Source organism: Plasmodium brasilianum, chromosome 2, assembly GCF_023973825.1.
Source record: "Plasmodium brasilianum strain Bolivian I chromosome 2, whole genome shotgun sequence".
Classification (NCBI taxonomy): domain Eukaryota; phylum Apicomplexa; class Aconoidasida; order Haemosporida; family Plasmodiidae; genus Plasmodium; species Plasmodium brasilianum.
Genome location: NC_090115.1, coordinates 316,190 through 338,117, shown reverse-complemented (window position 1 = coordinate 338,117; position 21,928 = coordinate 316,190). Strand labels below are relative to the sequence as shown.

Sequence of the window (21,928 nt, the reverse complement as noted above, 5' to 3'; positions counted from 1 at the left end):
ATTTTTCTTCGCTTTATTTTATTTTTCTTCGCTTTATTTTATTTTTCTTCGCTTTATTTTGTTTTTCTTCGCTTTATTTTGTTTTTCTTCGCTTTATTTTGTTTTTCTTCGCTTTATTTTGTTTAATTTTTTGTTTTCATTTTACCTTTTTTTTCCGTTTTCAAAGATGTGCAGCAGCTTCTGTACTACGTTTTAGTAGAACGACAAATGGTATTTTTATTTTGTACTCACGTATGTACTTGTACTGGTAACACTATTTGTATTCGTATTAGTACAAGTATTCCAATTCTTATTTGTGCTTTTCTTTACACATATTTTATTTTTGCCCAACCGTACAAATTATGCTTCTGACGAATGAGTAAATTGCTTCTGTTTTGGTTTTGCTTCTTACTCTTTTACTGCGAATAAAAAAAAATAAAAAATGAATAGAAAAACGAAACGAAACAAAGAAGTGAACAATGATGAAAAGAAATGAAAAAAACTGAAAAAAAAAAAAAAAATTTTAGCCATTCATTTTGGGTTTTGCTTCTTTTTTGCATAAATATTTTGATATTTTTATGACCAGTTCATAATTTTTTCACTTTTTAAAAAAATAGTTCTTTGAATGGGGTATCATCTTGTAGGAACATACGAGAAGGAAAATTGACAACATATTCAGCCTACATTTTATAAAATGTTAATAGAAAAATGTAATTAAAAAAAGGCGCACATATGAATACCGACATACATGCATACATATAAATATGCAAAGATATTCTCATTGGAAAAATGTAAAATTTACCTGAACTGTTCATAACGTATGAGATGAATTATTATATTTTTTTCTTTTTCTTCTTTTTAACAGATGACAAAAAACCAAAGTTCGAGATAGGATTTTCTCCGTTTTATTTCATATCTTATCCTTTATATAATGTTAGAAAATTAATATACACTTACTAAAAATAAATTAAAAATTGTTTGTAAGAATAATGACAAGTCCATGTGTGCACTGTCGATACATGTTTGCAACAAAGTATGTACTCTAAAAGAGCAGAGAGAGCGGTTTTGTTGTCTTTTGCAATTTTACCAAGTGACTACAACGAAGGTGCATACGTGTCTGTATACGCGAGCTCGTGGGGGTTTACATGTATACCCATACGTATATGTATATGTATATGTATATGTATATATATATATATATATATATATATATGTACCTTTTGTGTTCGGGCTAACAGTTACATAACCCTCTAATTAGTACCACATAGGGGGGAAAATATGACGTTCTTTTTGGAATAATTTTAACCGTAGTCTTTTACACAAACATTTGTTTTATCATTTTTTTGTATTTTATTTTATTTTATTTTATTTATTTATTTTATTTTATTTGTTTTTGTTTTTTTCATTTTTTTCATGTTCTTGTATTATTTTCATTTTTTTTATATTTTATTATTATTTTTTTTTTTTCAAACCGTTTGTAGATTCAGTGCAGAAGCATATTATATAAATATTTAAATTCTTACAATGAAGAAGTTAAATATAATCTGTTAGTTAATGTTAACAATTTAAATGTAAAAACGTACGTTATTTACATTGTTAACAGCTTATATCAGGTATTGTCTTTTCTCCTTTTTTACATGCACATATATACACACATATATACACACATAGATATTTATTTTTAAGTGTAAAAATATTCTTACGTTTAACATTGACAACATATTGCCCATGTTGCAGACTTTTACGTTTTTGTGTGTCCCCATTTTTACCCCTTAAGCACATATTTTGTTATATATATATATTAATTTTTTATTCTTTTTTTTTTTTTTTCCTTTTCTGCTTTTTAGATTTACAACGATGAAGGTGTAAAAGGACTGTACAAAGGGCTATTGCCCATGCTTGCCCATATAATATCAAAGTAAAAATAGCTAGCCAGATATTTATGTATATAAAATTTTTACATTGTAAAAAAAAAAAAAAAAAAAAAAAATTATAAAAGTAAAAACAAACATATGGATAAACACAAAAGAACGTTCTCATTACATTTGTAGAAAGTCTATTTACTACCTCCTGGAATATATACATTTCGTTATATTAAAAAGAATGAGTAGGACAAATGAAAAAACAAATATGCCCGTTGCACCATCTTGTTTTAATACTTGGGTGTATGTAAATTATGTACATGTTAGAAGTGTGTGCATGTCGCAATTATGCACATGTTCACATTATTTTTTGATGTAAAATTAACCTCATTCGTAGGAAAAAAGAAAAAAAAAGATATGTATGATGATAAAAAAGTAGTACCAAATTACGAAAACAGTTTCGTAAATGAAAGAGATAACGTAAGTAATTTTATTGGAGATAGCATAAACTGCAAAATTGTGAAACATATGAATTTTGTTAAGGAGGAAAATAATTTTATTAAAAAAAAAAAGAAAAAAAAATTTTTCAATTTATCATTTTATCATGGCCTATATGAATATATAAGTTGCATCTTATCCTATCCTCTATTGAACATATCAACAAAATTAATCATTTTTCAAAATAATTCCAAATCCCTAATTTACAGTAATTATGCATATGTACATGTTTATACAACGAATTTACAAGTATTATGACATAATAGAGACAATCAATTAGAAATGTGCAATCGTGCAAGACCTGTGGCATGCCTTTTTTTTTCTTTTTTTTTTTTTTCATTTTTGCCAAACTGTTTCAATAATTTTTATTATTTTGTTTTTTTTTTTTTTTCGTTTTTTAGACCTGAAACACATAACTCATTTGACATATGCGTATGACGGATTTTACGGCTTTTTCAAAGGATTAAACAACTACTTAATAATTCAGACAATGGACAAAGTATTAAATTGTTTTCTATACAAATCATTTTCGAGCAACTGCCCATTTGATAAGGTCCTTACCATTAAAGTAGTTTTGTCAAGTAAGAACTATAAAAAAAAAAAAAAAAAAAAAAAAAGACAAAAAAAATAAATATTGTGTACTCGACAAATATGAAGAATTACATTGTAAGCCTACCAGTTAAATTTATTCCATACATTTGAACAACAATTTACAATTTGTCATTTTTTTCAAATTGCTTTTTTTTTTTTTTTTTTTTTTATATAGCATGCTTAAATACGATTGTGGCTCCCTATATTCAGTATGCCATTTTGGACAGATCACAGTCCCTTGTACCTGTAACATTATGAAATAAATTTTTACCCTGTCTACGTTTTTGGTGCATATATATACATAAATATATATTCATATACTTTTTTTTTTACATTTGGATGCACGTCACTGTTCCTCCCTTGCTTCTTTCTTTTTCCTGAATATAGGGCCTGTGTAAAGATATAACATTCAGTCAGTTTTTTTATAATTTTCACTGGAAAGTAAGCATAATTCTTTTTCTTTTTCGTCGTCCTTTTTTAAATTATATTATGTGAGAACATACTTAAAAATTTTTTTTTTTTTTTTTTTGTGCACCTCGTTATTAATCTTCAGGGTCATTTGTCGAACGTGTCCGCTGGCTTGGCGGTAGCTGGAATTCAGTTAATAGTAATAAAAACATACACCTACATATATTCAGACGGATACAACATGCACATATACATACATACATATATATATATATATATACATATATACATATATGTGTATATATATGCATGTATATGACTCTACACATTCCTATACGCCCATGTCGTCCACTTCCTATTGCACAGATCATCGCTCTACTACCAAAAGACACCCCAAAAAATGGAGAAGTAGTTGATAAAGAAGAAAAGGATGAATATGTTTAAGGAGTATTTATCTATTCATTATTTATTCGTTATCTATTCATTATTTATTCGTTATTTATTCGTTATCTATTCATTATCTATTCATTATTTATTCATTATTTATTCGTTATTTATTCGTTATCTATTCATTATTTATTCGTTATTTATTCGTTATTTATTCGTTATTTATTCGTTATTTATTCGTTATTTATTCGTTATTTATTCGTTATTTATTCGTTATTTATTCGTTATTTATTCGTTATTTATTCTTTATTTGTTTATTATCTATTTATTATTCGTATATTTATTATTTATTCATTAATTAAAACGTTCAGGAAGAGGATGGGTGGGAGGAAAAAAAAAAAAGTAAAATAAAAAAAACAATTACACCTGTTTTACTACAAAAATGATTTTAATTTTTTTTATGTCACTTCGAATGAATTTGCATTTTCATTAAACTTCTTTTTTAATTTTTTTTTTTTTTTTTTAAATCCATTTTATATTCATTAAACGATATAGTTTTTAATAGCAAAATAGTATTTAATATGTACCATAAAATATACCATTGAATACACCATTATATATACCATTGAATACACCATTATATATACCATTGAATACACCATTATATATACCATTGAATACACCATTATATATACCATTGAATACACCATTATATATACCATTGAATACACCATTATATATACCATTGAATACACCATTATATATACCATTGAATACACCATTATATATACCATTGAATAACCCATTATATATACCATTAAATATAATGCTAAAACAGTGTTTTTAAAACACGAGCCATGAATTAATATTTAGCACTGCATATACATTTTGCCTTAGTAAGTTAAAATTCTTTTTTATTACTGAAAATGGTTCTAATCGTTTAACAGAGTAAAGTTTTATTTAAAAAAAAGAAAAGAAGACAACATTAAAATCAGCCATTGGTTTCCTCATAAAAAAGTTACTACGTTCACGTAGAACCGTTACACGGGGATAAAATATATACATGTGTACTCATATATAAATATATATATATATATAAATATTTATGCATGTGTGTACAACGGGGTTATGTGCAATCTTAAAAATTGTCGAACAGTTTTTTCAGCGCGTTTATGAAGTTTTAAAACTTTTTCATGGTTGGACGCAATTAATTCGTCAGAGCTTGTTCTATTCAATTTTTGCCTGAACAGTTCATACGTTTTAATATTAAGTGTTTTTTTTCAAATTTTCTTTTTATTATCAACTAACAGTAAAATGAAATACTGTTTAAATGTTTTGTGTATAAGTTCTATTTGTTCATTTACAAATTTTATTTTTTTTATATAACTTAAGAAAAGAAAACATTCAAATACGAACCTTGAAAAAGAAAGTTGTTATTACAATCTTCAACTATTGTGCAGAAAATTCGTACTATGGGGAGAAAAACTCGGGAGGTCTTATATTGTTAAGCTGGTACCATAATTCATGTTTTTAGAAAAATTAACGTTATAATAAAAGTTAACTGCTTTATTTGAAGCAATATATTTCTCATAGTATATTAGGGAAAAAAGCAAAGTTATTTGTTATATATATAAACACAACATTCGAGACGTAAATGGTATGTTTCGTCGAGTGAGACAAAATCGAAATTATTTTATTGTTTTAACTTGTTTTGACTTGTTTTAACGTGCTTTGATTTAATTTATTTTATTTTTCTGCCTCGAATCCCCTCTTCTGAACATTTTAATTAACAGATGAATAATAAAAAAAATAAGGGAACACTACAATACTTTACTATGTAAATTTTAAATCAGACAAAATTGACGTTTAACATGGCTAATTCCTTTTGTGTGTACCCACTTCAAGTATATTATCAGAAAGTAATACAATCTTTATAATTTAAATGTTTTTCATTGTGTATATAATATATGTAACTAGTAAGGTTTAAAATACTATATTTTTATATGTGAACTTTTCTGTGGGCATAGGAAAAGAGTCAGCCCATTAAAGGTGTTAAACTAGTTAAGCTTAAAGTGTGAGAATAAGCTGATTTGCTGCTTTTCAAAAAAATATTTAAACTTATATATATATGCATGTATGTATATGCAGGCTCCTGTTTTATACATGTATACGTGTGTACTCTGAACAGTTATAGGGAAACCACGTCAAAAGAAATCGCTTTTTCCATAAAATGTAAAACATGTACGCGATGTTTACAGCGCGGCTAATGTTTTATATCCGCTATATATAAAAAAAGATAAAAAAAAAATATATTAACATAAAAAAATACTTTACGCTTGTTACTTAACACTTGGTATTTAAAAACTTTTCTTTACTGTTCAACAATAGCAACTACTTTATGAACAAATGTGTGCATTTCTCAACCAAAAAAAAAAAAAAAAAAAAGTGAATGTGGCTATTTATGAACATAAAATGTAATATTGTTTGTTCAGGCAAAAAAAAAAAAAAAAAAAAAAAAAGAAAACAGTGAAAAATCAGGTAAGATTTATTACCTGGTCATATAAAATTTAGTACAAATACTTATACTACTCTAGCTAAAAGGCATTAAAAGACTCCACATTTTTATGACACTTGAATTTTTGCGGGTGAACATTTTTTCAATTTTTGTGTCTTATTATGTATATATATATACATATATATTCACATGAATACGCATACATATATATATATATATATATATATATATAACATATCATGGTGTAAATTTCTGAATATAAATCAGGTTGTCAATACAAATACTCATTATATTTTAACCATTTGTATGTGACAAAAACAATATATATATATATATATATATTTTTTTTTTTTTTTTGCCTGAACCATGTTCAGGCTTCGAAAATTATTTTATTCCGTTTATTCTATTTATTTTGTGCATTTTGTTCATTTTGTTTATTTTGTTTGTTCTGTTCATTTTGTTTATTGTGTTCATTCGGTTTATTCTGTTCATTTTGTTCATTTTGTTTATTTTTTTTATTTTTTTTATTTTTTTCTTTTTTAATAAATGGCTAGATAACATTCGAGCCTATCTAGCAGATATTTAATCCTTAATTTTAAAAACCTTACATGATCAGGAAATTTAAAAATTTTTCCACACCGTATATATATGCATAAATTAAAAAGACCTAACGTTCGTAAGTCCTTTTTTAAAATATTTATTTCAAGTAGCCTTCTATATCTGATTTTTATCTTAAGCTAGCCCTTTGTAATTTTAAAACTTCAAAATTTTGCAATTTTACAGTCTTACAATTTTACAATATCAGTTTTATAATTTTTCAATTTTACAGTTTTACAATTTGGTGTACACATAGCGGTAGAGCCAAGATACCACTTTAGTGAAATGCAAACTTTAGGGCAGCGTACTTTAAAATAGCTAAGTGTTCCATGTAATTTTTTTTTTTTTTTTTTTTTTTTTTTTTAATTAACTTCTTTAAATAGTCTACAATCTTAATGTTTACCATTTTATTATCCGTAATTAGCTATATATAGGCAAGTATTCATAGCAAACTTTTATAGCAAATTGTGTGGAATTTTTTGAAAGGCCGCTAAACGGTAGACTAATTTATATTTTTACAAATATATTCAAATGTATGTATTTATTATTTATGTATGTGTTTATGTATGTATTTATGTATGTATATATATATATATATCTTAAAAACTCCCCTCTTTGTAGAAGTAGAATATTTCAATTCATGCAAATATATATGTAAAAGTTTATGAGGCTTGCACCCTTTTAAGATATTTATAAAAAATAGCTGTATTGGTATTATTACTACCATTAGTATTACTACAATCAGTGCTGCATTAAATACTACAATAAGTGCTGCATTAAATACTATAATCTGTGCTACATTAAATACTATAATCTGTGCTACATTAAATACTATAATCAGTACTACTATTATTAATACTGTTCGTACTACTATTATTACTACTATTCGTACTACTATTATTACTACTATTAGTACTACTATTAGTACTACTATTATTACTACGATTAGCATTACTACTATTATTACTACTATTATTACTACGATTAGCATTACTACTATTATTACTGCTATTATTACTGCTATTATTACTGCTATTATTACTGCTATTATTACTGCTATTATTACTGCTATTATTACTGCTATTATTACTGCTATTATTACTGCTATTATTATTATTATTTTTTTTTTATTTTTTTTTAAACAGTCCCCCTTCAAGGTACGCTCAAAAATAAAAATATACGTAACACATGAATATTTAAAAAATAAAATTTTCCTTTTTTTTTCTTTTTATTTCATTATGTTTAATGTCCCCATTTTTTATTTTTACACTTTTCCTGCAATTTATTCTTTTTAATAAAAAAATAAAATCTACCACTGTTATAGAGAAGGACACACGCGCGCACACACACAAATACACACATTCCATCGTGAATACTAGCCATTTTTACTTTTACTTTCATTTTGCCTTCATTTTGCCTTCATTTTATTTTTATTTTATTTTTTTCACAAATAAATATATATATATATACAAATACACATATGTACATATGTGTACATATATATATATATTAATGCATAATAAACGCGGTTAACCATTTTTTTTTTTTTTTGCATTTGCGTGTGAATTTTTGTATATTGCTTTTTCGAAAATTTAGCTTTTTTTTTTTTTTTTTTTTTTTTTTTTTTTTTTATTTTTATTTATTCATTCATTTATTTTATTATTATTTTTTTTTTTTTTTTGTGAGCATATATGTACATGCACAACAATAATGTACTGTATATATATATACTATACGTGTTATATATAAGCGTACAACTGCACATACTTTAAATTTTACCTTTCTCCCAAAACGACTATAACGTCACTCCCCATCGTTAGATGCTTTTTTCTGGATCACCCAAAATATATAGTTATAACAAAAAAGGAAATATAAAAAAGCTAGATTTTTTTTCTTGTAAAAGCATTATTTTACCTCAAGAGCACATTGACACTAAGAACAATTTAATTTGCACAACCAAAGTAATTCCAAATACGTACGAAACAATTTGTGATAACATTTTCAAAATGCAGATGGCACATGATAATAATTATGACAACGAAAGAATGGGTACTAATGCATATGATAATAGAAACTCAAATATATATAGTGTGAACATAGTACCATGTGACGATGGTAATTTCAACAACTATACTGATGTCAATGTTAATGTAAATGTTAATGCTAATGATATGAACCAACCATTAATGTTTGAAGATGGTGCACAAGGCAGTGCAGATCCTGCACAACCAATAGACCCCGGTGTTGTAGCTGTTTCAAATGCTTTATTTGCTTATAACAACGCTTTTCAATGTATACCTATTAAATCATCTCCAAACGTGTTCAGACGAAGATCAAAAGGAGAAGCAAATTCTGAATGGAGCAATGCTTTTGTAACAAGAGTAGATCCTTGTGCATGTGGAGATGCAGAAGAAGAATTCAAACCATATGAAGTTACAAAATATTATGATGAAGGAAAGGTTAAAACTGTATTCAACTTCGACCAGGATAACTGCAAAGAAGCCATTTGAGTTTTCCATTCCAACCAGTTATGCTGTTCTCGAAACGTAGCTTGTCGTTTGTCCGCTTGCAGAAGGTGGGTGGGAGGTGAGTGTGCATATTTATACCTGTATGAATGTATAAGTTTTTTTTGCTCTACTGGAAAATGTAGACTATATGAAGATATGGCTTGCCTTTTCGTACCTTTGGTGGTCTTCTTTAAACTGTTTGCAAAATGGGACACCATTTCTTGAGTTATGTCTTAGTAATTCATCCTGGCACGTATTGTAATTGGTATTGTAATTGGTATTGTAATTGGTATTGTAATTGGTATTGTAATTGGTATTGTAATTGGTATTGTAAATAGTGTTGTAACTGTAATCGAAATTGAAAGATCTTTTACCTGTTCTGCTTAAACGACAGGAGCCATAGCAGCCATAGCAGCCACAGTAGCTACAGAAGCAACGGATTCGGCAGCAAAAAAAAAAATAAAATAAAATAAAAAAATATTAAAAAATTAAAAAACAATAAAATCAAAATAAAATGAATTAAAACTCCGTGTATACCTTTTTACCTCTGCTTTTTTATCCGCTTTCTTCTTGTTACTCGCACGATCGATATTTTTAATGCATGTTATACTTTTTTATTCACGCAGCATTCCTACATATACATATATACATATACGTTTATATGTGTATGTTTATTTTTTTTTTTTTTTTCTAATTATACTCTTTTGGTACTCTTTTGAAATGCACGGTGTGCTTTATAAATGATACTGTGAACATGGAAGCAGCATTTGTGAATGATTTTTTTTTTTTTTTTGCTTTTAACGATTTGCATATGTACAAACATATGTGTATGTGCAAATATATATATACATCATGTATGTTTGTATACTTACATATACACATACATAAATACTTACATATACACATACATAAATACATACATAAATACATACATAAATACATACATAAATACATACACACACACATACACACATACATACAAACACACATACATACATACATACACACATACATACATACATACACACACACACACATGTACCTCTTTATCATAGTATGATTCATGTTTGTATTTATTAAAACTTTTTATAATTAAAACGATGTACTTTTGGTAATATGTAACCATGAACTTTCCTTCTTCACTCCAACTAAGCCTTAAAATTGAACAGACGGAAGTGTAGAAAAGAGTAGAAAAGCATTGCAAGGTAATGTAAAGGATAGTTAAGCAAGCATATATCAACGTGATATTATGGAATGACTGAACGAAGTTACAATGCTTCACTTCTTCCAATTTTGTAAAAGGCGAAAGCAAAATAAATAAATCCAAAAAGAAAGAAAATTTCAACTGCATAGTAGAAATTTTCCGTACACATATGTGTATATTGCATATACGTATATAAGTAAAAATCAGACATGTTAAATTATTTTAAATAAACACAATTTCAAAATTATTATGTTACGGCATTTTAACATTTGACTTTTTTTTTTTTTTTTTACTTACAATTGTGTGTACATACAACTGTGGTATTACATAGGAACGAAGTGCCCAAAAAAAAAAAAAAAAAAAAAAAAAAAAATTAAAATTAAGGAGTACTGTGTAAGGTACTCAATGATGCAGATACTCCATATGGTTATATTTAATATGACCCGTACGCATATATATATATATATATATATATATATATATATGTACACACATATATTCTTGCATACATATATGTCCATACGTGCATACCCTTACACAAGTCATGAATGATATTCCTTATCGTTCGTTTTTCTACACATTTATCCATTATCACTTACTACTTGCTAAGTACCACATGCTAATTACTACTTGCTAAGTACCACATGCTAATTACTACTTGCTAAGTACCACATGCTAATTACTACTTGCTATGTACCACGTGCTAATTACTACTTGCTAAGTACTACATGCTACTTACCACTTATCATTTTCCCCTTTTATGCACACTTTGTGATATCTATCTGTGTGTTTGTAAAAACCGTATCCACGTGTCCACAACCTTTGCAATAGTAGGAAAATTTCAGAATAATTTTTATTTTTTTAATTTTCTTATTCCTTATATACATATGTTTTGAATACTTACACATTCTTCACCTACTGAATAATGTAAACAAAGGAAGAATAAATATAACGCAAAAAAGAGGCAGAAAATTGTAGAAGTGTAGAGAATAGCAAAGAATTGCGATCCCTCGAAATTACACCGGATCTCGTCCTTTTCTCCTACCTTCCTCTCACCATTTTTACAATAAATGAAAAAGATGACATATATAATTTTTATTTTTTATATATTTCAAATGATGTTGCTTTATGCAAAAGACCCAGACATATCTCTTGGAAATATAACAGAATTCAGACAACAACACAGGAAGACTCTGGATGGAAGACTTTGTGCTGCTGCTTTCCTTCATGATGACCAAACATACACAGATTGCACAAGTGCACCTTCTCCAGATGGTACTAGCGGTTCGTAAAAAGATCATTTCATTTGAACAGTAAAGCGCCCGCCGAGGCACGCTCTTTTTCGCGTTAAGCATTTGCTTGTTTTTGTATGTGCATGGGCTCGTGTTTGCATTGTTTACATGCCTATGCTTAGGCGTAATTCTGCTTTTGATCCTTCGTTTATTCGTTACTTCGTTTATTCGTTACTTCGTTTATTCGTTTATTCGTTTATTCGTTTATTCGTTACTTCGTTACTTCGTTTATTCGTTACTTCGCTTCTTCGCTTCTTCGTTTATTCGCTTCTTCGTTTATTCGTTACTTCGCTTGATCACTCCTTTCCTATTTGCGCGAGCCCGCTAACATGTTCTTCTTTACCCCTGTCGATGCAGGGAGGGAGTGGTGCTATGTGGAAGTGCAGCTACTAGGAAAGGGAGTGCGGGACTGGGACTACTGCGCTAATACAGTGAATTACGATAAGTTGAGACTGCATGCAAAGAAAGTGTTTGAAGAGAAGTCGTTAGAAGCAGACAGACTGAGGGATAGGTTACACGTATTGAGCAGTCGAGTGTATGGTATGCTGCAAAAGTACGATTCAGTATGTGGTAAGAAACATGAACTTATAAATAATCGAATTGAAAAAATAAATGAATGGTTAAATAAAAGCGCTGAGTCTATTGGCCAGATTGAAAATAATTCTATTGATTTATCTAGGACAAAAAATATAATAGAAGAATTACAAAAGAATATGAACAATGAAAAGGAAAGTTTAAAAGAGGCAGAGGAAAACTGTGCACATGCACCAGGGTATGAAAATGAACCATATCATGATGGGTTAAGAGTATCTTATTTTAATAATAGTCTTTTTTTAGGTATACCAGTAGAATCGAAAATTGAAAAAGAAATAAATTTTTCTTATAATAATAGAGGACCTTTAGATAATTTATCCCCTTACAAATATTCTATCCGTTATGAGGGTTTTTTATTAGCCCCTCATAGTGGTATCTATACGTTTATTGTAGAGACAGACTGTTATGTAAGATTAAGAATAAACAATACTATTATTTTGTTGTACGGTTTGGAGGAGGTGGAAACTGAGGGAGGAAAGAGCACAATATCGTTATCGTCATCGTCGTCCTCTTTATACAGTAATATGCCAAAGGGTGTTACATTCTCTAACTCTAATGATGAAGTTAGTAATGTAGTTAAGAAAATTTCTAGACCAATTGAACTTATGGGAGGCGAAAAGCATTCATTCCTTTTGGACATTTCTCATTCTTCTCATTTGAAATATAGAAAAGGAGAATCCAGTTCTTTTAAACTATTTTGGAAATCTAGTAGAATAGATGAACAAGTAATTCAAAGTAATTATTTTTTTAGTGATAATATTATTCCCCCTATTAGATTTTCCTCCCTAGATGCACAACTGTTTGATATAGGTTTAGTGGATGTAAACGAATCTCCATTTAAAGATGACAAGAATTGGATAATTAGCCAAATTGCACCTAAATATGTAAGTTTGCATGTTCTAAAGACAGATATATCCCCTCAATTTAGACATTTCTCATTCTCAGTTAACACAGGATGCAATTTATTTATAGCATCTCCTATTGATGATATTTTTCCTCTAAGTCCATATAAAGATTCCCTGTGGAAAGCATACGATACAGATGATATAGTAGAATTGAATCACTTGAAAACTAAGAAAAAGAAAATATTTAAAATAAAATTCATTTCTTTAAAACATAGAAGTATGATAAAATTTAATGTATCTATTGATATTCCTTTTTTTATTTTTTCAAAACAGAGAAAAATATTACCAACTGTATGTAGCTCAGATGAGGAGGAAAATTTGACTTCTCCTGATAGCGCAGCTTTTAAAGAATGCACTCAATCATCTGCTCTTTCTAATGAATACAACTGCATTGCTGCATTGAATAGTTATCACAATGATAAGAAGTTTACCACTTGGAGAACTGGAAGTGGTAGCACCATAGGAGAGTATATTCAAATATATTTTAAAAAACCTGTACAAGTAAGCAAGTTTAGATTTAAAGGAAGAGATAATATATTAACATGGCCATCCGAAATATCCCTCCATTTTGATGATACAGAAATAGTAATTCCTATATTGTACACATCTAGTATAGAATATAATACAACCAAGTTTGAACACCCTATCATTACAACATCGGTAAAGATAGTAATTAGAGATATGTTTATGAATAATGATGAAACTGGTGGTTCCTTTCAACTAATCGGAAATTCTTGTACAATAACAGATGACGATTACCTGCTTCATCATGCAGTCATAGATATTACTGATTGTAAGAGCACCTTAAATAATATACCTGATGTTATGCCTTTACTTAATGGAGATAAATTTTTAACTACCTGTGAATATCATTGTATTGAGAATTTGTATGGAGAAGTTTATGGCTCTACTGTGTACTCTCCTGACTCGGCAATATGTAAAGCAGCTGTACATGCAGGTATCTGTAATGAAAAAAATAAACAATACTGTAAATTTTTAATCATAATTAACGATAAAGAAGAAAATTATATAGGAAATTTACAAAATAATGTTTTATCATTAAGTCAAAATAGTAAAAACACAAATTCAGCATTTTCTTTCTCTTTTTCCTCTGCATATGTACAAAACATTAATAAGCTATACAGTTCAATACCAAATAGCTATTCTATCGTTTTTAAAAATAATAACGACTTAAATATACCAAACAAATTCCTAGTGGATTCAGGTGATGTATTCACAGATTATGTAAACTTTGCTTATGGATGGAAACAAAAAATATCTTTTTCAAGTCCATTTCCATCATTACAAAAAAGTATATATCCAAATGGTGTTTACTCAGGAGGTATTGATTTTCCTCCTGCATCAGCTAGCCAACATTGTTTAACTCATTTCGATTGTCAAGCTAATTTTTGGAAATTTCAAACAAATCAGAATGGTACATTTGCTGTTCAGGTTCTAGTTGGAAATGTCTTCTCAAATGATAATCAGAAAGCTTTTATTGAAATTAATGGAATACCTATAATTAAAAATGAACTCCTCCAGAGTAATGAGTACTTCGTTGCTGTTAAAAATGTGCAAGTTATCAACAGGTCCATTATCCTTACTTCCACCTGCCTGGAGGAAGAGTCAGTTTGCCAGAACGCAAAAACGACTATAATAGCCGTGCAGATATTGCAGGTCTAGGCGGCACAAATTTGGCAATGTATAGCTTAGTAGAAAAGTGCGCAGAAACTTTACGGAATGCATATCATCATAGAGAACCGCATAGCAGAGTAAAGAACAGCATATCAACACATACAAACACATGAGCGTGGTACTGTCAGTTGCACTGTATTTTCCTTTTCACATGCGTGCTTTTTTTTCTTTCCCATTTCCATTCCCCTTCTATTTCTCTTTCTCCTTCTCTGTATCTCCTTCTCTGTATCTCCTTCTCTGTATCTCCTTCTCTGTATCTCCTTCTATGTATCTCCTTCTCTGTATCTCCTTCTCTGTATCTCCTTCTCTGTATCTCCTTTGCTATTTCTCCTTTTCTATATCTCTTTCCCTTTATCTCCTTTCCTGTATCTCTTTCCCTATCTCTTTTTTTTTTTTTTTTCCCTTCCCTCCGCATATACACAAAAACTAGCAATATTTTTATGAACGGAACTTTTAAAACTACCCTTTTTATTAATATAAACATAGATCAACTTTCAGATGAAGTCAAAAGGAAACCATTACTATTTTTTAATTTTATTTAGCACCCGCCCAGCATACCATCATATAGCCATACTTCTATGTTAATATGTTGGCATGTTGATATATTTCTGCACCACCTGATCACTATGTACGGTGTACGTTATGTCAATGAAAAAGGGATATCGTTTATTCTCTTGTCCACCTAATCGGTTTGACATTCCTCAGCTAGATAAAAAGTATTTACCCCAGTTCGATATTACTTTTCTGAATTACTCTTGAGAAAAGGTTAACTGTGATGTTCTACATTTATCTAGGCATATATAGGCTAATCTAGACTAATCTAAACTCATCTAGACATTTTTCCCTTCTTAGTTCTCTACTTTGTAGTAACCCTCTACGAAGCTTTAACAGGGGCACAGGCAACTTCGCTAATCCCTCTGAGCAGTAAAAAGGAAGCAAAGGAAAGGAAAGGAAACGAAGAAACAGCGAATACATGGTAGTACATCCGTAGCAATTGCCTGTTTAACTATTAAAAAATTGAACTGTGTTTGTGAAGTTCAACAAGTTAGACGCCACATGAAAGAATTGGAAAAGGTAAAACGGGAAAACAGCAAAATGGAAAAACGACAGAACAACCAAACATCCGAACAGCCACACATCCGAACTGCCGACGAATGCTTAAAATAATGCGCAAGGATAACCCTTATGCACGGGAAGCAATAACATCGATGTGAATAAGGGGCATTTTACACGAGGTAATCCGCTACAGTGGGAGGTGATAAAAAAGAAGTGAACTCATTCGTGCGATTTGTTCGTACTGTTTGATTTGCACGGGGTCTACTTGTGCTCCCTTTATCCTGCTCCAGGTACCTAATCTACAAATGCTACAATCAATACAATCAATACAAACAATACAAACAATACAAACAATACAAACAATACAAACAATACAAACAATACAAACAATACAAACAATACAATCAATACAAACAATACAATCAATACAAACAATACAAACAATACAAACAATACAAACAATACAATCAATACAATCAATACAATCAATACAAACAATACAATCAATACAAACAATACAATCAATACAAACAATACAATCAATACAAACAATACAAACAATACAAACAATACAAACAATACAATCAATACAATCAATACAATCAATACAATCAATACAATCAATACAATCAATACAAACACTATTTATCTGGTGCCAGCAGCTCCTCCCCCTCATCTTCATCCTGCACCATGCAGTGCAACTTGAACCTTGACAGTATACTAGAGAGTCCACTGATAGCAACCCCACAACTTGTAAGGTCAAACAATGGTAAAGCTTTTAAAGTAAATCCTGGCGGTAAATGAAAAATACATTTGGACGATATAGAAACTTGATATAAACGAACATATTCCTTTGGTCTTGTTATATGTGCAGGTAAGTATGGCAAATAAACTGAATTATACTGAGTCCTCCACCACTCTCCTAAGAATTCACCTATGTCAACTATATCTTCTTGTTGTTGTTGTTGTATATGTGAATTGAATTGAGTTGTTGAAAAATTAATATCTTTAATTTTGTTAATATACTTTTGTAGTTTTTCTTTTAATACCTCCTTTGGTTTTTCCCATGATTTAAATTTTCCACTTAATAAATAATATTTCTGACTTTGTACATGTTGTAATAGTAAAACATGGGGATATTCATATCGATGACATAAAATTATTGCCAGTACAGAATTTCTTATTCCATTTTTATTGTATGAATTTATACGCTTTTTACATTTTTCTATATCAATAATAAATTTGTTCTTTAGCTTTTCATCAATATTGAATTCATAATTCGACTGTGGGTACAGAAGCCACTCCGACTTGCTCTCTCTGTTGCTTACATTTGTACCCGCCCCACTTGCCATGGGCCCACTCGCATCTCCTATTATCATATCCTTTTGGAGGAAGCCGCTGCTGAGATTAGCAGTGTTACGTTTATCAGTTTTGGATGGACTGTGGTTATAGGACTGCACCGCACGGTTGATATCCCTATGTACTGTAACTGGCGAGCAAGAGGTTAAATGAGATGGTATGGTGTATATATTTGAGTATATCTGTCTTCTACTCTAACAGCAGTGCGATAATTTTGTAATGATGTGCATATGTCTACCTTTATTTTTGCAAGTTTATATATATATATATATATATATATATATGTGTACATGGAGAAAAACATAACGACTATCAGAAGAAAAAAAAAAAAAAAGAAAAAAGAGTTTTCCTTGTTAGGTGATCGCACCTCATACACTCTTTTTCCCCCTTGAGCGCGGTATGAAGTACTGCTTGTACGTTTATCAATTTATTTGTTCTTCTATCTGTCCATCTATTTGATCTTCTATTTGTTCGTTTATCTGTTCGTTTATCTGTTCGTTTATCTGTTCGTTTATCTGTTCGTTTATCTGTTCGTTTATCTGTTCGTTTATCTGTTCGTTTATCTGTTCGTTTATCTGTTCGTTCATTTGTTCGTTCATTTGTTCGTTCATTTGTTCGTTCATTTGTTCTTTTATCTATTTGTTTGTTTATTTTTCTGCAGGCTTAGGGGCAGGCCAGAGAAGCCAATTTCTGGAGCTCCCTAAATGCGCTCAATGACTTCCACAAGCGTACTGCTTTTGCCTCTTCGACTTCTCGCTTTTCTCTTAATAAGGCCCAGGTAATGTGCTACGTACAAACGTACAAACGTACAAACGTAAGCATGTACATACAGATATGTACCTATAAACGGTTATGTACTATTACAGCTTAAGATTTGCACGTTCGTGCGTTAACACTAGGTCATAATAACTGTAAGGGCAATGCGGTTCTTTTTTGTCGTTAGGAGGGCGGCTTTATCACACAATGGGTAATTTGAAGAATGATATATATATATATATATATAAGTATAGATGTATAACTATACATGTACATGTATATGAGTACATGTACCCGCATATTCGTAAATGCATCTAGGGGATTTCACACCACTGCGAACGCTACTCTTGGCTGCAAAAAGGAGAAAAAATTTTAAGATGAGAATATATTTTTTTATTTTACATTGCAATCAAAAATGTAGTTGAATATGACTCATCGAGGGAAGGTAATAAACTTAGTTTTTACTTGCTTGTCACTATTACCTCAAATAAACATATTGTTAAAGATAGATCAATGTGTTTCTTTCCACATATATATATTTATTTTGTGCGCGTATATATTTTTGTAAATTTGTTTTGTGCATTAATAAAAAGAAAATATCATTGCTATAAGCAATTAATAAAATGAACTAGCTATTCCTTTGTTTGTTTGTTTGTTTGTTTGTTTGTTTTTTAGTAGTCTCATCATATTATATCTATAATTTTTAATTATAAATTTTTATCTTTTTTTTTTTTTTTTCCATGTGGTTATTTATAATTGCAGGTGCCATTTTTTGAAGATTTCCCTCAACAAAATAAGGAGCTTTTTTTTTTTTTTTTTCACCCGTTAAATGTAAGTATATATATATATATATATATACATGTTACATATGTATATATATATATATGTATATATATATGTATATATATATATATATGTATATAAACATATGTATGCTTCTGTATATACTTATGTACCTTTATATATACAAGGTGACAATGAACGTGTTTCTGATTGTATTTTACAAAAACCATTGTTTCACATTTTGAGTTTTTTTTATAGTGCCTTCTATGAATACGTCCTGCATATCACACATGTTTGAACGATATGAACATGTGCAGGAAAAGGGCAAAACTGCAAACTGGTAAATTGCTCCTTTAACGCGAGCTGAAGCAGTCGAAGTCAAGCTGTTTTATGCATTAAATTAATATTTCTCATAAGGTATGGAAAAAAGGAGCTTATCAAATCGAGTGAAGAGGAGAGGGAACAGTACAAAAGAGAACTCATATGAATTTACTCAAGTATTCTTGGTAAATATAAAAAAAAAAAAAAAAAAAAAATAAAGTAGTATTAGCATGTAGCAATAATAACAAAGCATCAACACGTGGTGGTAATAATTAACGAACTTCAATGAAGTAGGGGACAAATACAACGCGCTGGACTCAACGAAATCATAAAGGGAAGCACTTCAAAAATATGGGAAAAATGGGATGCACATATGCACTTATGTATGTATGTGCACACGTACGCACACATATGTTAATCTTCAGAAGGATAATTTGTGTTTGTTATGTGGGGGATAAACTACCTGTTGACTGAGATTGCCTGCAGTTAGGTAAGGTATGAAAAAAAAAAATGTTATAGAAAGATATATTGTCTAACAACTTCTAACAACTGCTAGCTGCTTCCCCGCTTCTACACATATTAGAGATCAGATTGGAACTCATGCACTCTTTGAGCGTGTATCCCGTTGGAGGTACCTATCAAAGAAGTACTTTGCAAACAAGTACAAGTATGACAGGTACATAAGGGAGGCAAATATGACGTTCTTTCTTGATATATAATGACCATTATCAAAAGAGAAATTATGCTTCATGGTTTTAACATGTTCTACATTCCAATTAGTATTATATTTATAAACAAAAGTTATATACAAGCAATAAATAGTTAATAAGATGCCTATGAGCATCTGACAAATCTGTATACATGTTACGAATATATTCCATTTTAATGCTTTATTATAAATAGTAGCTAAGAAATAATAAAAGTACATAATAAAATGTACAAGTGCATTAATAAAAATGAAAAGAAATCCAGTGGGTTGTTCTACAAAGTATGTGTCCCATGTATATAGCAAGACAGTAGCATGATGAAACCAATGTAATAGAGTTATATTCTTTTTTCGTAATATTAAAAACACAGTATCAAATAATTCTGTATATTTAGATATTATAAACAACATTGTCCATGCTCCGACTGGTCCAAATGCACATGTATATATTGGTGGTATCGTTAATAATCCATTGAAAGAATAATTATAAAGTATATACAACAAAACTGGTAATAATTTTATTAATACTATTATATTAAAAACAGATAAGAATATATTCCATATTGCTACACCCCATTTTAAGTTAAATGCATTTCTCTTTTTCATAAACGCGCATCCATACTTGCAAAATAAAATGTATATCATCACTACTATAGGGCATGTCATATACTGGTTATGCACAAATTCTATGAAACTGAATGGTGTAAACGCCCTCTCCCTGAAAAAAGGTAAAAAAAAGGAGAGAAGTTCGCCGAAAAATTAGCAGCAGTGTGTAGGAGAAAACGTGGAATAAAATGAGGCCTATGCAAAATGTGCATGCAAAAGTGCATATACACATGAGTAGAAGCATAAGTAGAAGCGTAAGTAGAAGCGTAAGTAGAAGCATAAGTAGAAGCATAAGTAGAAGCGTAAGTAGAAGCATAAGTAGAAGTTCGCGCGCACACGAATGTACCAGAAGGAATAACTGAACTCATAGCATAAAAAAAAAAAATAAATAAAATTATGGACTAACCATTCGAATGTGAAGTAATCTAGGAAGGGAAAAACTTCTTCTATTATGAATATAGGTCTTTTTGGATAATTTCGGACATTTCCCAAAATTCTGAAGTACCCTGCATCATTGGTTTTAGTTACAATATTCGTTATCATAGTTCGTTTCTCCTGTCCAGCTCATTCACCCGGTTTGACTCGTACGACGTGTTCGACTGATCCGATTCGTTCAACTAGTTCAATTTGTTAACCTTGTTCAGTTTGCTCTACTTTGCTGTATTTTTACCTTATCTCTTTATCGCGCTATGAATTTCGTTCCTTTTTTTTTTTTTTTTTTTTTCGTCCCGTTCCTTTTTTGTACGAATTATGCTTTTCCGGGCTTATTATATTTTTTCTTTTTCGATATGCTAATTGGTTTTCTTTATTTTATTTTTTTTGTATTTTATATTTTCTTATGTCAATTTCGTAATTTATTTTTTTTTTTTTTTGGAAATGTTATGTTTGTTGGGACACTAATCCCGCAGCTAAAAAAATGAATGAAATGAGATAAAAAAAAAAAAAAAAAAAAAAAAAAAAAAAAAGAAAAAGGTATAGGTAAAGGTATAAGTAAAGGTATAGGTAAAGGTATAGGTAAAGGTATAGGTAAAGGTATAGGTAAAGGTATAGGTAAAGGTATAGGTAAAGGTAAATGTAAAGGAAAAGTACAGATAAGGCACAGTAAAAGCAGAGAAAAGGTACATTAAACGGCGCATAATTCAGTAGATACCCATTTAGTTAATTAAGCTCTGAAGTATGTTATGAGTGTTCAAAATGAATTGTTGCGTTTCCACATTGTATGCATAAAAAAAATAAAATATTTTATAAAAGTGTACGCAAATTTCCTTGTCCTACGAAATATGCAGTCATTGGAGGTACGTATGGTA

General features: G+C 29.5%; 6 protein-coding genes and 1 pseudogene across 7 annotated transcripts; 3 read left to right on the top strand and 4 right to left on the bottom strand.

Annotated features, from left to right (window-relative positions):
• Positions 1-673: 673 nt before the first annotated feature.
• MKS88_000678 lies at positions 674-3,782 on the top strand (annotated as a pseudogene). Its single transcript has 11 exons — positions 674-689; positions 845-912; positions 1,461-1,592; positions 1,827-1,897; positions 2,031-2,128; positions 2,239-2,547; positions 2,741-2,920; positions 3,106-3,170; positions 3,318-3,371; positions 3,484-3,537; positions 3,705-3,779. Coding segments are annotated over exons 1-11 (1,122 nt in total).
• A 3,879-nt stretch (positions 3,783-7,661) lies between these two features.
• On the bottom strand, positions 7,662-8,238 carry MKS88_000677 (uncharacterized protein; the record flags this gene model as incomplete). Its single annotated transcript, XM_067218008.1, has 2 exons — positions 7,662-7,941; positions 8,198-8,238. The coding sequence occupies 2 exons, from the start codon at positions 8,236-8,238 to the stop codon at positions 7,662-7,664; spliced, it is 321 nt and encodes a 106-aa protein (XP_067075461.1).
• Positions 8,239-8,657: 419 nt separating this feature from the next.
• Positions 8,658-9,347, top strand: MKS88_000676 (photosensitized INA-labeled protein PHIL1; the record flags this gene model as incomplete). Its single annotated transcript, XM_067217998.1, has 1 exon — positions 8,658-9,347. The coding sequence occupies one exon, from the start codon at positions 8,658-8,660 to the stop codon at positions 9,345-9,347; it is 690 nt and encodes a 229-aa protein (XP_067075460.1).
• Positions 9,348-9,365: 18 nt separating this feature from the next.
• Positions 9,366-10,409, bottom strand: MKS88_000675 (uncharacterized protein; the record flags this gene model as incomplete). The annotated part of the gene is made up of 3 exons (XM_067217987.1): positions 9,366-9,402; positions 9,520-9,768; positions 10,387-10,409. The coding sequence occupies 3 exons, from the start codon at positions 10,407-10,409 to the stop codon at positions 9,366-9,368; spliced, it is 309 nt and encodes a 102-aa protein (XP_067075459.1).
• Positions 10,410-11,663: 1,254 nt separating this feature from the next.
• Positions 11,664-15,022, top strand: MKS88_000674 (LCCL domain-containing protein; the record flags this gene model as incomplete). The annotated part of the gene is made up of 2 exons (XM_067217976.1): positions 11,664-11,832; positions 12,198-15,022. 2 exons carry the CDS (start codon positions 11,664-11,666, stop codon positions 15,020-15,022), a joined length of 2,994 nt encoding a protein of 997 aa, XP_067075458.1.
• Positions 15,023-15,158: 136 nt separating this feature from the next.
• MKS88_000673 (uncharacterized protein) lies at positions 15,159-15,518 on the bottom strand (the record flags this gene model as incomplete). Its single annotated transcript, XM_067217966.1, has 1 exon — positions 15,159-15,518. The coding sequence occupies one exon, from the start codon at positions 15,516-15,518 to the stop codon at positions 15,159-15,161; it is 360 nt and encodes a 119-aa protein (XP_067075457.1).
• Positions 15,519-16,731: 1,213 nt separating this feature from the next.
• Positions 16,732-21,164, bottom strand: MKS88_000672 (cleavage and polyadenylation specificity factor subunit 5; the record flags this gene model as incomplete). The annotated part of the gene is made up of 6 exons (XM_067217955.1): positions 16,732-17,643; positions 17,867-18,111; positions 18,500-18,556; positions 19,773-19,789; positions 19,945-20,733; positions 21,028-21,164. 6 exons carry the CDS (start codon positions 21,162-21,164, stop codon positions 16,732-16,734), a joined length of 2,157 nt encoding a protein of 718 aa, XP_067075456.1.
• Between the last annotated feature and the right edge of the window lie 764 nt (positions 21,165-21,928).